The sequence below is a fragment of the Anolis sagrei genome, chromosome 2 (genome assembly GCF_037176765.1).
Source record: "Anolis sagrei isolate rAnoSag1 chromosome 2, rAnoSag1.mat, whole genome shotgun sequence".
NCBI classification, from domain to species: Eukaryota; Metazoa; Chordata; class Lepidosauria; order Squamata; family Dactyloidae; genus Anolis; species Anolis sagrei.
In genome coordinates, this window is record NC_090022.1 from 213,898,303 (window position 1) to 213,916,607 (window position 18,305).

The window sequence follows — 18,305 nt, forward strand, 5'->3', positions numbered from 1 at the left end:
AAGAAGAATCCGGTCCCTTCTCTTTTTGGGAGGGTGATCGTGAACAGTACAAAAATTTGGATCGAGTAGAAATGAACATAGAATTGTCCCAACCACAGCGAAGAGAGGTTGTGGAAGTTTTGAGTAAATATAAAGACATATTTTCAGATTTGCCAGGAAAGGTCCAGGGAGTCCAGCATCAAATAAACACCGGTGATGCAACTCCTATAGTATCTCCACCCTACAGGGTCACGGGGAGAATTAATGAGTGTATTGAAAAGGAGATTAAAGAAATGTTGGACCTAGGTATCATTGTTCCATCAATTAGCTCTTGGGCTTCACCCATAGTGTTAGTACAGAAGCCAGACAAGACAATTAGATTTTGCGTGGATTATAGGCGGTTAAATAAAGTAACCCAGACAGATACTTATCCTATGCCACGTTTAGATGATCTGCTAGAAAGGATGGGGAAGGCCAACTTTATTAGTAGTATAGATCTGACTAAAGGATTTTGGCAAGTGCCCATGGCACCACAGGATCAACACAAAACCGCCTTCCGGACCCAAAGTCGGTTATTTGAATTTTCCGTCCTTCCCTTTGGACTAAAAAATAGTCCAGCCACATTTCAGAGATTAGTAGACAGAGTTTTAAGTGGGCTGGGGTCTTTCTGCGTGGCTTATATCGATGATATAGGGATTTTCAGCGATTCATGGGAAGCTCACCTTGAACATTTGGATCTGGTGTTAAGCAGGTTGAGAGAAGCAGGGTTAACTATTAAAGCTTCTAGGTGTAAGATAGGATACAATATTACCAAGTATTTAGGACATTTAGTGGGAGGAGGTCATATTCGACCTGACCCTACTAAAGTGGCAGTTATTCACCAGTGGCCAGTGCCTAAAACAAAAAAACAGGTTAGGACATTCCTTGGATTGGCTGGATACTATCGCAAATTTATTCCATCTTTTAGTAATTTGGCAGCCCCTCTTTCGGATCTTACCAAAAAGAAGAACCCGAACCAGGTAATTTGGACTCCAAATTGTCAAACTGCCATGGATCAATTGAAGAAATCCATTACATCAGATTCTGTCCTAATGGCGCCAGATTTTGATAAACCTTTTATTCTAACATGTGATGCATCAGATACTGGGCTAGGAGCTGTCCTAAGCCAGTTAGATGTAGAGGGTGAGGACAGACCTATTTTGTTTTTAAGTAAAAAATGGCATTCTAATGAATATAGTATGTCAACAATTGAAAAAGAATGCTATGCCATCATCTGGTCAGTTAAAAAACTAAAACCATATTTGTGGGGGAGAAAGTTTACCTTACAAACGGACCATGCTCCATTAAGATGGCTAGATAATGTGAAAGGTACGAATAACAAATTGTTGAGATGGAGTTTATGTTTACAGGATTTTACATTTGAAATTAAACATGTTTCAGGTAAACGGAACATAGTTGCAGACGCCTTATCTAGAATTTCGTAAGGTTAAAGGTTTGTATGTATGTATAAATTGTAATGTATTTAACCATAATATGTTTGCCTTTCAGAAATGGTGTGTATGTATATATTGTTGGATAATATGTGGAATTATTTTTGCCATTCCGGGATTGAGAATGGTCCAAAAATAATTTTTCTGGGGGGGAAGGTGTACAGAAGTGTTTATAGTGATATGCTTATAGCTGTATTTTTGTTTGCATTGGTTGCCCTAAGGCTGGAGCGGCCTAGCTGTGAGAAATGTGTTACCATGGAAACGAGGCAGAAGAGGAGGTGGGAGGAGCTTAGAGAGAAAAGGTTTTTAAAAAGTGACAGTTAGTGTCAGTAAGGGGGGAGACTCTGAGAGAGCAGCAGAGTCAGTTTTTAGACTCTGAGGAGTGAAGTAGTGAAGAGTCAGGTTTTAGTGTTCGTGAATAGTAGAGATTTCTTCAGCTAGGAAGCTGAAGGGGAAAACCTTGTTAGTTGCTTTAGTTAGAAAGAACTAACAGAGGCTTGTTAGGATTGCTAGTCGGGGGAAGACTGGAGATCTGTGATTTGATCAAGTATAGATCAAACAGAGAGAGACTATTCACTGCAGGGAACACTGGTTAATAAAGCGCTTCACCACAGCAAGAGTTCATAAGTTGTAACATCGAAAGTCTGAATTGTATCGCAACCAAGTTACATGTAACCATCAAGTATTTGCCAAGCTTAACATCTTCATACTGCAACCATACGCTTTGTTTAAAAATAAACTTGTTCTCTTTGGTTTTTAAAACTGCCTCATCTCCATTAATTTTACGTTCTGTGCACCCACTCTACCAAAATTACCTCACAACACAAACAGAGCCTTTAATACCAGAGCCTTTTACAAATCAGTGGCTCCTCTCTCCTAAACCTAGGCGCTTCCTCACTAGTTGGTAGCGTCTCTCTACAATTGGGTGGCAGCTTCATTACCAGAGGCGGAGGTTCTTTACAACTATTGCTGTTTTTATTGTCTTTACTCCTTGTGAATCGCTGTGAGTCGCCCTCGGGCTTGAGATACAGCGGTATATAAGCATAGTAAATAAATAAATAAATAAATAAATAAATAAATAAAACTACATAAAACACAGCACCCCCTGACTCAATTTTAAAAACATTGTTATTTAAAGGCCTGTCTGAAAGGAAAGGTTTTAGCCTACTGCAAAAGGACTCCCTCTTCTCTGGCCAGCTATTTTGGAGATATCCCACCTTTCTTTGATATCCCACCAATAAATATAAGCAATGTTTAATTCTGCTGCCACCATACAATGTAAACGAATGAATCCGTCAGGCAAGGGTATTTGAAATATCTTTGCCACTTTTTCTGCTCCTTTAAAGTAGAGGTTAGAAAGTGAGAGAGACTTTGCTTAAAGTAAAACAGTAACTGTTGGTTTATTTGTTTCCTTTTCGTAACAAAAGCATGATGGTTTCAGAAGTATAAATGCTTGGTGGTTACAAATGAGGTAAATATTCTTTTATGAAGATGTTACAAAACAGTGTTTTAGCGTGACTTTCATTCAAGCCTTTCCTCTTTCCTAAAAGGCTTTTAGTTTCAGGTAACACCCCTATTGGAGGTTTGTTTCTTTGTCAACCTTGTTACCACTGCGAGGAATTTTGCCACTCTGAGAGTCACCTCCTGTCTGGTTCTTTGTATATGTCTTGCTGGGATAGCAAGATAAGTAAAACTGTCTTTATGCCATAACCAGGCCTGAAACCAGATTAAAACTGATTTACTTGCAGAAACCTTGGAGTTGGGAGACTGTTGAACTCTCAAGTAGCTTATTCAGAAATAGAAGATTGGAGACTGGTCTATAATTGTCCAGGAATGTAATTGCTGTGTTTTTTTAAATAATCAGCATCTTAATGTTTGTTGTCATTGTCTACCTTACTGATGTTTGACTTGGTTGAATTTAATAAAAAGAAAAATATCACCCTTTCCACCACTATTTTAATTTTGTTTTTTTCATAGAAAATCACAGAATCTGAAAGTTGGAAGGGGCCACAAAGACAATTTAGTCCAAAATCTTTCTATACATGGAGTGTATTTGTTTTATTCAAGTTCGGTTAGAACTTATTTGTGATTAAGCCTTGTTACAATTTTGAGAATGCCACAGTATGAAAGTAACAATTCTTTAATAATGCTCAAAGATAAATGTATTTCATGCCCCTTGATTGCGGGCAAACAGATTAATCAGAGAACGATCCCTTCTGTTCAGAGACAGTTGTTTCTAAAACATCTATTTGTAGTGTTGTATGTGAAGATCCCTTACCTTGCCAGCCTGGGTGGCAGGGCCTAGGAGAGACAGGCTAGTTAGTTTCAGCTTAGAAGGCCTGGCAGAGGGCAGCAGGAGCCATCTTAGTTTAGGGAAAACTCCATTTCAGAGAGGGGGAGTGGCCTAGGCCTGAGCCAGCCTTGGAGCAGCCAGGATTGGTTTGTTAAAGGGGGGCGGAGTTGGACTGTTTGGAGGGAAAGAAAGAAGCTGTTTTAGTGAGTTAGTCTGGTTGATGTTAGAGTTAGAGCAGGATTACAGTTTTAGGAGTTCGTGATTAGAATAGGCAGTTTGCCTGAAGTTTGCCAGCCAAGTGAGCTGTGGCAAACTGGGTACAGCTATTTAGAGAAGGAATAGCTGGGTTTTATATTTGTAACCAAGAAGGAACCATTCTCATGTAACCGTTACGCTTACAAGAACAAGAACATTTTATCTGTAACAGCCAAGCTTATTAAACTGCATTCACTTCATTCTGTACTATATTTAAATAAACTTTCCTTGTTTTTTTGAAACTTAAGCCTGAGTCCAGTGTGCCAGTTTGTGGCTATAGTCTTTTCATTCAACCTCAACTTGTTTTCCTTCAAAGAAGCCCTTTTAAAAGACACAGTGTTTGGGTGGTCCTAGAAGTAATTTTAATAGTTTAACCAGCTAGAGGGATCCTGTTCATTTGGTTTATGGTGGCAGCGAAAGTTTAAATAGAGAGACATCTCCTCAAACGTTCTATAGATGCCAGTGAAGTCTTTATTTTAGAGGGACAGGTGGTGGGATTGTTTGACCCCCTGCCCAGACAGCCATAAAGAAGTTATTATATTGTACAACTGTTCAATAAAAAGGCATATGGATATAAACATCTTGCAGCTTTTATCCATAAATTAAGTATGATAAGATTTTAAGAAGTAGACTACTTTTAACCTTTCATTTTAACTTAATGTAAAATCTTTGTTGCTTTATAAGATGATGCAATTGTAATGAAAGATTATTGTTGGTATTAGTTTTGGAGGGTATTGCATAGTATTTACACAAAATATTTCCAAAATATTTTGGGGTACCATTCATTTGGAGGGATATTTGGACCATCTTTTAGTTTTAAATTTTTAAAGAAATAAGTAGTTATTGACACATTAGTAAGCTGTTACTCATAAAGTAATGAATGAATTATTAATTAGGTAGATTATACAGTAGAACCTCTAACATACGAATGTCCCAACATAAGTACATTTTAACTTACAAATCCTCACTCAGCCTAGAGTGATGTTTTGACATCCTGTTTTGACCTACGAACAGTGCAAAAAAGGCCACTTTGCCCCCTAACCCAGTTCTAACAGCAAAGCAGAGAAAAACAAAACCTGGACTGGATTCCTAGCTGGAGTACCTCTGGCTCTTCATGCAATGCAGAAACTCCAGCTCCATGTGATTGCTTCCCCTGAATGTTCTGGGAGAAATCCAATCTGGAGATTCCACTCCAGATATTGCAGTCCACCCTAGTGTATGTAGCAGAGCCGCAGCCTAAACAGTGAATACAGGGTTTCCAGGAGACTGGAGCAGCCATTGTACTTTGTGGCTCAGTTCCTTAACCTGCGTGCCTTTGCCTGCGTGCTCTTCTCCATTTTGGGAGATTGTTGTCCACTGAGGAAATTTGGGTTAGATCACTTGTGTGCTTTTTATTCCTGGTACTGTATGTTTTGCTTCAAGGAGAAAGAGAGAGAGAGAGAGAGAGAGAGAGAGCAAAAACGAGAGAGGAAAGAAAGAAGGCTGGCATTACAATATGATGAAAATGATGCTTTTTTGCCTTGCTGTCACAGTGGCCAACACATATTTTGTTGCCTCAAATGTCCTTCTTGTCGCAGTGGTTGTATGAAACCAAGCACTGCTTATCTTTGAACATTTTATACATTATTTATAATTTATAAAGTACATTTTCTTATTTAAAAACACATTAAAATGGGGTGGTGTTCAGGATGCCAGAACGGATTAATAGCAACCCAATGCATTTAAATGTGAAAAATTGCTTTGAGATAAGAATATTTTGACTTAAGAACATAGTCATGGAATTACTTTCTTAAGTAAAGGCGTTACTGTATATAATTATATTTTGGGGTAATATGTGGTGTGTGCTTGCTCTAGGAAATAGTAATTGGATACGGCTTCTCACATGCCAGTCTTAGGAATAGATGTCAAAAAATATCTGCAGATATGTAACTATTTGCATATAGCAAACTGTTTTGCATTTTATCATGCTTTGAAACTACTTTTAACGCCTAATATTGTATATTATATCAAAATCAGGTTTGTTTATTCACTAATGTTACTTAATGTTTAAAAATATTGCAAACTTTACTAAATCTTCATTTGTAAATATGTGCTTTCGATATAGCTATTGAGCCCAATGAGGAGCTGGGCATGTTCAGCATAGACAAAAGAAAGTTTGAGAGAGGACATAATAAAAAAAATAAGTTTCCCAGTTTCCAGCAGACCTCACCTCTGAGGATGCTTGCCATAGATGCAGGCGAAACGTCAGGAGAAATGCCTCTAGAACATGGCCATATAGCCCGAAAAAACCCATAAGAAGTGAGTGATTCCAGCCATGAAAGCCTTCGACAATACAAAAAAATAAGTATTTGAAAGGATGGCACATTGATGAGAGGGCAAGCTTGTTTTCTACTTTTCTAGAGACAAGGGCACAGAGCAATTGATTCAAATTGTAGAAAAAGATATCCCAACTGATGGTATGACCTGGTCAACCATGGAATATCCTGCCTTAGAGTAGTGGAGTCTTCTTCTCTGGAGGTTTTTAAGCAGAAGCTGGATGGCCATCTTATTTTTGTCAGCTGGGATCCTGGAAGGGACGTTGAAGCAGGAAATAAAAATTGGCATAGAGGGAATGAGCAAAGGAACAGGAATTGAGTGTGACAATGTGTACATATACACATACCTATACAATATTTATTCCACTCATAACATATTATTCCTCTTGGATTCCATGAAGTGTAAAGACTGTCATTATTTTAAGTCTTACATACTTCCACAAAACTGACACTGTGCTGTCTCACTTGGGTGGTTGAGAGAGGTTCAACGAAATATGTTTTCTCATGTGACCACCTTGAGTAGTCTCCTCAGAGGTATTCAAAATGGCCAATATTTTAATCTGCTATTTTTTTCTTGTATTTTAAAATAAGCTTTTCGTTTTAATACAACTAAAGACTTGGCAAGTTCATGCACACACTCACAATTTTGTGAAGGCAAAGGAAGGGAAAATACAAAAAACGTAAATATTTTCGAAATGCTTAATTCCTTGACCATATATTGCATTTTTCCTTACTTCAACTGCTAGATATTTTCTAAAATGCATTGGTATAATGGCTAGAGTTACACAAGTGGCAATGCATGAAGAAGCAGAAACGATGATAGAAAAATAAAGATAAGATGAAATAAAGGAGAGTTGGGAAATGATAAGATAGTAAATGCTGTTGTCAATATAGAAAGCTCACACAAGAGAGGTCTGAAGGTAAACAAAATATGAGGAAAGGAAGAATTTAACTGACTAAAAATATATGATGACAGGTACCATGATGCTAAGTACCGCAGTGCTGGCTTCCCCTTCTTCTGCCAATTTCATATAAGTTGCCCATTTCTCTTTAATTTTTTTCTCTTTTGTCCTCTTGTGAACCTTCTTGGGTTATACATGCAATAATATCTGATTGCACCTGCTCAAATAAATAGTTATTCCAATTTTCCATATTCCTTTTTTTTTCACCTCTCCATCGTCAGGCTATTACCGCCTTTCCTGCTAAAATCATTGCTTTAAATAGGTCTTGATTCTTCGCAGCAATGTTTTTATTCCCTGTAATTGCCATCAACATAAATTCCATATTAACTTGAATTGTTATTTTGAAAAGTTTCCCCATTTTAAAAATGATCTTATCCCAAAAAGTTGTTGCATTTAAGCAGTCCCACCACATGTGTGCATGCCAGCCTTTCTCTACTTTACAATGCCAACACATTGGGTTTAGTCTTGTTCCCATATTTGCTAATTGAGCTGATGTCCTGTACCATTTCCAGAGATTCAATCAAAGCTCAGAAGATTTCTTGTAAGAAGAATAAACATAAGATTCCAAAGCCACCCATAAGTGAGCAACAACAAGATAAGATTCTAGGACTCAAAGCATAATTCCACCATTGCATAGTCATGGATGGCACTTTATTATATTCTGGAATTTTCCAAGCTCTGGATGCAAGAAGCGGCTGATGAATCACCTTGGGTACAGAATATTATTTGAGAACACAGAAATGCTGGACCACTTTAACAACCACCATGTCATACTGTACAGAGAAGCCATTGAAATCCACAAGCACGTGGACAATTTCAACAGAAAGAAGGAAATCATGAAAATGAACAAAAATCTTGACTACCAATATTTTAAGAAAACCCTCTAAAATTAGGACAGTAAATAAAGAACAACACTAAGAAAACAGGGGAATTCCAGACATGAACATCTCCCCAGGCAGGAAGCAGCCAGTCTTTGAAGCTGCAAGGCCATTCAGTGGTAATCAAGGTGGCCAATTGCAACATTCACACCTGCCTCAAACAGACAAGAGTTCTTTCTCCCACCCTGGACGTTCCACAGATATATAAACTTCGCTTGCCTAGTTTCCAACAGATCCATCAACCTCTGAGGATGCCTGCCATAGATGTGAGTGAAACGTCAGGAGAGAATGATTCTGGAACATAGCCATACAGTCTGGAAAACACACAACAATCAGTAGCAGCAGCAGTAAAGATGTGGGTGGTGGACTGTGTGCAAACTCATGAGCCAATGTATCCATAGCTGTAATCCAAATTGTGCTATTCATATTCATCTTGATCACAATCTAATAACCACATATCTAGAAGGGATCTCTTTTGAACAGAAGAGAAATTTCTGATTAGACATCGTAAATAATCACAATGTGCAATCACAGAGTTCAATTATACTTTTGTCTTTTAATTTATACACACACACACACACTTCAAAACAGTATTTTCACTCAAATTCCTTATTTTTGCATGCTCAGGTGGCTTAAAATGTACCCATTTTGACTTTATTCTTCACATATTAATGACATAATATTTATATTCCCAGTACAAAACTTTATTGGCCACCTTATATTTTAGTTTTAGAGTATTGCTTATAACAGTCATTGTCAGCCACAGTATCTGTGGCAATTCCTCAGTGACTCTCACAGTGTCTGCAAAGCATGCGTGTTTAGAGCATGTACCAAATGGCACGAAAGAGAAGGGAAATGTTTTTTTAAGTTCAAGGAAAATGTAAGGAATAAGTGTAGCAGACTGAATTTTCAAATGACATTTGGTGTTCTCAGTTTATAAAAAGCTATAGAACATTAAGCAATTAATCTCTGAATAGCAGCGTTCCTCGCTCTCTGTTCTTTTAAGATAAACTATAAATTTAGGCTGCCTCACCTTTTCATTAGATTCAAAATAACTGAAGCACACAATTCTGAGCTAATTTTCCTTTTCCCCCTCTCCTTCACTGAATTACTTTTGGTCTCCATTTTTCTTCTTTTGTAGTTAGGCGAGGATGGATTAGAATTAGGTTGCAGCACAGATTGTGAAAATCTCCCAGCATCCTCTTCCTGCAGAGGCATCATCTACCAACAGTGCTTTAGCTGCAGCAATTCAACTGACATTTCTTTTTACATTCTGATATGGAAGACTCCCGTGATGACAGCTCCTGCCGTCTCAACTTTTAACTATATATTTTCCAGTTTGATAAGCAATAAGCTTGTGGGGACAGTGGAATAGAACAAGGAAATGGAATATTCTCTGGAATTGTTTTTGTTCATTTTTATGTGTCTAGAAGAAACAATACACATCTGAAAGAGGCATAGATTCCTATAGCAACTGCAATTATTCATCCAAAGTTACCTAATTTAATTCTGTGAGTATATTATGTCTTGTCTGCTAATTAGCTTCTAAAGTGGTTTGCATAAATCACTGCATTTGCAATAATTTTATGGAAAAATAGCTTTGTGTGGTTAGTTATTAAAGCATGTATAATGCTTTGTAATGAAATGTGCAGGTCCAGCATGTCTTTGCAGATTTATGGGGAAGATTAAGATTCTGAATTATTTCAGAAATGATTTATTTTTCTTTTGCCTTATTGAACTGTTTCTTGTCCTTGTCAGTGTGCGCCTAGTGATGTCAATGAATGACATTGTAGATTGCAGAATACTGTAGGATGTGTATATTTGGGATTTCTTTGTGAAACGGTCATAACATAAAATAAAATTGTTTGTAGTTAGATACATTACACACTCTAAAATGATAGTTTTAGAGTGTGTAATGATTGTGATATTTTTGGTTTTATTTGCATGTGGTCTCACTTATTCATTATGAATCTGTGGTCTGAAAAAATAGTAAACTGAGATAATACTTATAGGTAGGGGGGTGTGTGTGTGTGTGTGTGTATATATATATATATATATATATATATATATTATTCGAGGTTGTTGTAATGGTTACGTAAGCTTCAGGTATAACAAACTTCCTGTGATTCCCCAGTAATTTATATGAAGCCCTAGAAAAACTATTAATCATGAATCTGGATCTGAGCCAACCTTCGAATGACGCAGTCCCAGTACCATGAACATCTGGCCTGGTTTTGTAGCATCCTGTGCTAACGGGATTTTCTTCCCTTTAAAGAAATTCTGACATGAGTTGAGCTGTGAGAATTTTTCCTTCAGAGCTGTTCATCAATATTAATGTAAGCCTGCTTTTGTTGTTTTAGCTTTATTCTTAATTTTCTGTTATTCTTAATTGACATACTAAGTTTGCATGTAGGTATGTTGTTATTGCTGAAAATGTTTGATACTGGTTGGGTATCCCTCATCTAAAATTATTGGGACCAGATGTGTTTTGGATGTCGGATTTATTCAGATTTTGGAATGTCTTTATTTCCATATCTGTACATAAAGAGAGTAATTATATACATAATATTTTGATCATTTTGTGCATGAAGCAAACTGTGTACATTGATCAGAAAGCAAAGATGTCACTATCTCATTTACACATGTGGACATTTTTTGATTTTAGAATTTCAGTTAAGGAATGCTCAACCTGTATTACTGGAAGATAGACAGTTTTTTGTGCAATTGGTCCTGTAACAATTGTTTGGTCTCTTTGTTGTGGTTTAAAGATCAACAAACCTCTGTGTGTGTCTTCTTCTATGTAATGAGGGCTACAGAACTCACACAGCATTATTGTCACTAAAGAAAGTGCTAAAGTAATACTAGTGTTGTATGAAAATATTTGAGGAGCTCAGACTTTGTGGACTGACTTGACCAGTACCATTCAGGCTAAAATACAGACCAGAATGTAGTTTTCCAAAACATCCTGAATTGCCTATAGCAGGAATTCTCAAACTCTTTCAGCCGTGGAGCCCTTTTTGAAACAAAAATTTCTTGTGTGGCCCAAGAAATGTTTATATATTATATTATATATAATGTATATATATATCTCAGGCATGGGGTGAGCCACCGACAGATGGATGGAGAGTGTTTGCATAAACCGCCCTGAGTCTGTGAACCTGCCTGAGTAAATTGTGAACTGTCCTGAGTCCCCTTCCGGGTTGAAAAGGGCGACATACAAATATCGCAAATAAATAAAAATAATAAATAGAATAATTCACACAGTACAAGAAGGAAAGAAAGAACAATACAATATTTAAAATGAACAATTTTAGCCAACATAAACTTAACAGTATTTCAGTGGAAGGACCCCTGGGGCCATCCAGTCCAACCCCCTTCTGCTATGCAGGAAAAACACAATCAAAGAACCTCCAACAGATGACCATCTAGCCATAATAATAATAATAATAATAATAATAATTATTATTATTATTATTATTATTATTATTATTATAGGCGACAGCAAGATTGAAGAGAAACAATTGGAAAAGCTGACACTACCTCTGGCCTTTTTGATTTATTGGGTGGGAAAATGGCAGCAGCAGCTACATTGGCACTTTCCATTCTCCTTGGAATGATCCTCAACTTATGCAGGGGTCATATCAAAATCTGTAATTTTGGCCTCAAAAACTGCCATCGCCTTATGCGTGAGGTCCACTTATACACAAGTATCTATAGTAAAAGATAATTTTCCCTCTCCTCATGCATTCTCAAAACATGGTCTGGAAGGCTAGTATGCCATTCAAAGCAGGTTTTCAGCTGGCCCAGAGAACTGCAGTGAGGGAAAGAAAGAAAAGTTAATCATATTTAGTAATGTAACATTATTTTCTTTTTAAATTAAAGGTTATGAATATTGAAATCCCAGAAATTTAGGGCACAATCTTCCCTGGTTCAGCATATCACACTATCTTACTCCCCCACAGCCATTCTGTACCTGGTTGAGAGTGTGCATGAGGGTTCAGGTTAATTGGTTTATTTTGCTATAGTCAACCATGAACAGATTACATCATCTACTGAGGTCCTCAGGGATCATCCAGAAGTTTCAGTTGCTGATGTAATCATTTCCCATGTAGCTACAGGGACATAACCAAGTGCTTTTGCAATTTGCATGCTCAGCTGCTCTCCAAGCATTGAATGGCCATGTGTTCAGTGAGGGGTTTCAGCAGTTCTGCAAAAAGCCCAGGGAGAGAGGAAAACGCAATATAATCTCTGTGGTGACCAAAAATAGACATATACAGGCATATGGCTAATGGGATGCCTGCCTTCTGTGTCATGTCTTCTTCCTGTTTGTGATATCTGTTCCACACACAAATGTGTTTGCATGTGTACACAGACTTCATTTGGAAAGTTCTAGAGGTGAGTAGCCTGGAGGTGAACCTGCCCCCTGCTGCCTGTCACACATACCATGTATACATCTATACATTTTAGTTTTTTAAAAAACCAAAAAGCCTAGGATGACTTATCCATGAGTCATTGTTAGTACTGTAATTTAAGTCTTTTCAAAAGGAATCATATTCTCTCTGAGTGGTGAAGGTAAGAACTTAATTTGCCACAGGAGAATCTGAAATAAGCAGCACCTGTACCCACTCTTTCCATCATCGTGCTGCTTCTGGCCTTTTTGAATGCCTGGTGGGAAAGTAGTAGTGGTTTTTTTTGTTTGGTTTTTTTTTTTTTTTGTCGTGTCAGGAGTGACTCCTGGTGTGAGAGAATTGGCCGTCTGCAAGGACATTGCCAAGGGGACGCCTGGATGATTTTGATGTTTTTATCATCCTTGTGGGAGGCTTCTCTCATGTCCTCGCATGAGGAGCTGGAGCTCATCCGCCTCTCCCCGGATTCGAACCTGTGACCTGTCGGTCTTCAGAGTTTAACCCACTGAGCCACCAGGGGCTCCTATAGTAGTAGTAACAACCAGGGTAACAATCTGAGGTGGCATTGGTGCTTCTGTGGAAAGACCCTCAGTGTATACAAAGGTTTTGGATCCTAAACCTGCTCTTGACTTGTACATGATGTTGACCTATACATGAATATAGACCAGTCGTTCTCAACCTGTGGGTCAACTCCCGGAAATCCTAACAGCTGGTAAACTGGCTGGGATTCCTGGGAGTTGTAGGTCAAAACACCTGGGGACCCACATGTTGACAACCACTGATAAAAACTATATTCCAACCCACCTATAGAGTTAAGATATGCTGTTCTCCAGGTACTTCAGGGAAGAAGTTGCTCACACTTGACTTTATACTTGCAGAAACTAAAGAGGTTCCCAGAGTATTGTCTTGATAGGTGTTCATGGGATCAGTTATTGTGGATGGGGTAGTATGTTAAGGGAAGGTTCCTCCTGCCTTGGAAAAGATGGTGGTGTGTCCTTCCTTGAAGAAGACCTCTGTTTCCAGGGGTATGTGAGAGCTACTATCTGCTTGCAAATTTTCCCTTTTAGGAAAAGTGCTTGAGTACATTCAGGTGTTCTTGGAGGAAAAAGATTATCTGGGCCCATTTCTGTCTAACTTGAGCTGAGAATACAGCACTGAAACAACTGTATACTCAAACTGATAACCTACTCCCGAAGTGTTACTCTGTTGATCTACCTGAATCTCACAATGGCTTTTGATACCATTGTTCATAGTATCTTACTGGACCAGTTCTGTAAAATGGGATTAGGAGGCATTGTTCTTCTGTGGTTCTTTTCCTATTTGGAGGGCCTGTTCCAAAGAGTTGCATTTGGGGATTCCTGTTCAGTACCATGACTGTTAAGGTATGAGGTGTCACAGGGTTTCAACTCATCCCCCATGCTGTACAGTATCCATATGAAGCAGCAGGAGGGAGATGCCATTGGGTGGTTCTTGAGTCATTAACTGGGTCACTAATTGTCTTGGATGAACTACTCCCCATGAGAGAGCAGGTTTGGAGCTTGGGAGCGCTCCTAGAGTTTAGGACTGATACCCATCCATGTCACTGGAGGCCCAAGTGGTCTCTATTGTATAAAGTGTAAGGCACTGACTGGTGCACCAGCTATTGCCATTACTCGATGGAGATAACCTAGCCACAGTAATCCATGTTGGACTGCTATGATGCACTCTATCTAATTCAACCATTTAAGACTATGTGGAAGCTGCAGCTACTGCAAATTGCAGCAGCTCAGTTTGCTGATTGTAGTACGACATTGTAACAACAACAACAACAACAACAATTTATATACTGCCCTGTCTCCCTGGGGAGACTCAGGGCGGTTTACAACAAAAGTAATAAAGGGACAAACATTCAATACCAAAGCGAACAAACAACAAATCAACTGGAGCTTCCGTGGCCTGCTGAAGGCTGACGACGAGCCCTTCTTGGACCCGGCCTGCTGAAGGATGATGGCGAGGCCCTCCAGGGCCCAGCTTGGTGGAGGGCGATGACGAGGTCCTCCTTGGGCCTGTCCTGGTGGAGGCCGATGATGAGGCCTTCTTGGGCCCGGCCTGGTGGAGGGTAATGACGAGGCCCTCTTGAGTCCAGCCTGGTAGTGGCTGATGATGCGAGACCTTCTTGGAGCCGGCCTGCTGAAGGGCAATGATGAGGCCCTCTATTGTAGCAGTCTTTAAATGAATTGCATTGGCTGCCAATATATTTCTGGTTCAAATTCAAGGTACTTGTAATGACATTTAACACCTTAAATGATTTGAGACCTCAATATTTGAGGTCCCCATATATGCCTGTCATTATTGAGTTCCAGTGTATTTCAGGATTATCAGTGGTATAGTGAAGAAGCCCCCTGTGGCGCAGTGGGTTAAACCCCTGTACCGGCAGGACTGAAGACCGACAGGTCGCAGGTTCCCTCTGTCAGCTCCAGCTCCTCATGTGGGGACATAAGAGAAGCCTCCCACAAGGATGATAAAACATCAAATCATCCGGGCGTCCCCTGGGCAACGTCCTTGCAGACAGCCAATTCTTTCACACCAGAAGCGACTTGCAGTTTCTCAGGTCGCTCCTGACACGACAAAAAAAAAGAAAAAAGAAAAAAAGAAGTGAAGGGGTTATATTTGTTGTTGTTGTGTGCCTTTATGTTGTTTCCGAATTATTGCGATCCCATGGCAATCCTATCATGGGGCTTTCTTGGTTAGATTATTTTAGGGGAAGTTTACTTTTGCCTTTTTTTGAGGCTCAGAGAGTGTGACTTGGCCAAGGTCACCCAGTGGGTCTCCATGACCAAGCAAGATTTCAAACCATGGTCCTCAGAGTCATAGTCCAATGCTCAAAATATGCTACCATGATGGTTCTCTTACAGTAGTTTGGAAATTCAGAGTAGACCACAAGATCACATACATCATTGCAACCCTTCCTATACGGAACAAATTCCCTCTAAATGTGAGATATCCTGTTTTGAAATCATAAGAAGTGAAGTGTTCAGACTTCAGTGTGATTAAATAGTTGCAAATGCCCCGTACACATTTTTGCAACACACCCTATATGGAACAAATTCCCTCTTAATGTGAAATATCCTGTTTCCAAATCATAAGTGGGAACCCTGTTTAGGTATCGATGTAGTTAACACTATTTCAAATGTAATGTTTTGCGGCTATCAAGTAGCAAAGGAAGGTTGTAGTCTTAAAAATACCAGAAGATGGCAATACCATGGCTCACATTTAGTCTCACACAGCTCTGGTCTCAACCAAAAAGTAAAAAAAGCTTCAAGAACTGTTAAGAATTTCCACTTTTTTTGTTTTGACTTTAATTGTATAATCCCAGATTTGTATCCAAAATCTTTCTTAAAATGTCCCAAATTTTCTGCAGCTTTCTTCACTTTGCTCTTCTTCCTCTCATGCCCGCTGAGGAATTGTCGCTGCTGTTGCTGCTGTTGTTAGTATTATTACAGGTTGAGCGTCATTTTAGCCTGCAAAGGTGGGAGTCTAGTGTCTGGATCCAGGAAGGACATGCTTCCCCTCTGCTCTGCCTTGGTCAGACCACACCTGGAATCACACTGTGTCCAATTCTGGGCACTGCAATTGGGGGGAGACGTTGACAAGCTGAAATGTGTCCAGAGGAGGGAAACTAAAATGATCAATGAGGAGCATCTTAAAGAGCTAGGCATGTTTAGCCTGCAGATGAGAAGGCTGAGAGGAGACATGATGGCCATGTAAAAGAGGGGCCGCGGTGGCGCAATGGGTTAAATCCTTGTGCTGCTGAACTGCTGATATGAAGGTTGGCTGAACTACAAGATGGGGTGAGTTCCAGTCTGTCAGCTCCAGCTCCTGCCAACCTAGTAGTTCAAAAAACATGCAAATGTGAGTGGATAAATTGGTACCACTTCGGCGGGAATAGGCAAAAGAGACACTCCAAGCAATCTTGCCGGCCACACAATCAGGAGATGACAACACAGGCTCCTCGGCTTAAAAATAGAGAAAGCACCTCTGCAGAGCCAGAGATGAGCACTACCTCCAGAAGCTGGAAATTAAAGGAGAAGCCTCTGCCTTGGTTTGTGTTTGTGTGTCTCATTGTATATTATTGTAAAGGCATTGAATGTTTGCCTATGTATGTAAATGCTGTAATCCGCAGTGAGTCCCTTAGGGGAGAAGTGCGGAATATAAATAAAGGCTGTTGTTGTTGTTGTTGTTGTTGTTGTTGTTGTTATTGTTGTTGCTGTTGCTGTTGCTATTGTTATTGTTGTTCCAAATTTCAAAATATTCCAAAATTGACCACATAGGTGGCTGAGATAGTGACACCATTGTTTTCTAATGATTCAATGATGATTCAGGTCCCTTCCAGATAGACCCTAATGTATATCCCAAGATCTGATCCCAGGTTTTTTGCTTTAAACTGAATTATATGAATCCACACTGCCAGATAATCTGGAATATAACGGGCCCTCAATGACACAAACTGTGTTTCATGAAAAAAAGTATTTAAAATAGCATTTCCCCAATTGTTTTGTGGAATCGTAGGGTTCTGCAAAAGCATTGTAGAGCTTCTGTGAAAAATCTTAAAATTTGAATTTAAAATTAATTTTTAATTAAATTAAAACCACACGAGGCCAACTATTTTATTTAAACTCTCTGTAATAGCTATTTTGTACTACCAGATATGTAGTTACTGACTTCTCATTTCAACATTTTATTGATTCACATGTAGAGTTTTCACATTTCTTTTTTTATTTTTTCTTTCTTTCCAGTTTTTGAGATGAAAAAAAAAAGAGATACTGAGATATTATCCATAGTAGATGTTATATAATTTCCTGTATATTGGGAAATATATTTGAATGAGCATAAAATGATCTAGAATATAAATGTTAATTAAACAAGTCAGGGGTAGAGTTAGCGTTCTATGGAAAATAAAAGTCTTCAGAAAGGCTCCATGAAAAGGTTTGGGAACTGCTGATTTAAAGTATTCTATAAAGTGTTCCTCAATTATTTATGTGTATGTGGTATACACACACACATATACACACATACACCAGAATAAAAATAAATAAATAAATAAAACTAAATCCAAAGCACTTCTGAGCATTTCAGATGAGGGATACTCCGCTTGTCTTTAGACGTTACAGTGAAAGTATGACCGTGTTTTAGAGACATTCACAAATTAAACATGGCATCATTTTATTTTGGTGCAATCATTCCTCTTAGCTTTGCTTGATCTCTGTTGAATCAATCTCCTGGAAACAATTGTAACATTTTTTTTTTTTACTGGAGGCTGCGATCTAGCTAGTGCTGGAATAATGCAAATAGACTGCCAGTATTTTAGAAAATACCCAGATTAATTTAAACTGGCTGGTGAATCATAGAATGATAGAGTTGGAAGAGACCTCATGGGCCATCCAACCCAACCTCCTACCAAGAAGCAGGAAAATCGAAGTAGGAATGGAATTCCAGAGTTTGTAATGCCAGAGTTTCCAGGAAAATATATCAGTATGAAGAAAACATTTATTAGGATCTCCAAAAGAAAAGATATGTATACAGGAGCAAATCTGATACTTCCGTGAGTTTTTGCTTGTCAGGAGAAGCCCTCCCCATCCTGTCTTAATTGTTGTTTAGAAGGGATTCCTTATTTAAAAGATCTGAAACAAAATAGTATATTTGTGAGAGATGGTGGAAATGAGAACGGAGAGAATAAGGAATGTGACT

At 38.7% G+C, this 18,305-nt stretch overlaps 1 protein-coding gene across 6 annotated transcripts in view; it reads left to right on the forward strand.

Annotated features, from left to right (window-relative positions):
- The window catches only part of TTC39B (tetratricopeptide repeat domain 39B), an 89,755-nt gene that overhangs the window by 36,140 nt on the left and 35,310 nt on the right, over positions 1-18,305 (forward strand). The window contains exons 1-2 of one of the 6 annotated variants that reach the window (XM_060762405.2): positions 9,368-9,683; positions 10,448-10,508. The exons of 4 other annotated variants lie outside the window; for them this stretch is intronic. In XM_060762405.2, the coding sequence (XP_060618388.1) occupies positions 10,507-10,508 (2 nt within the window). In that variant the 5' untranslated portion in view covers positions 9,368-9,683; positions 10,448-10,506. Of the gene's footprint in view, positions 1-9,367; positions 9,684-10,447; positions 10,509-18,305 lie in introns of those variants that run through there. One more of the 6 variants, XM_060762406.2, reaches the window with a different exon arrangement.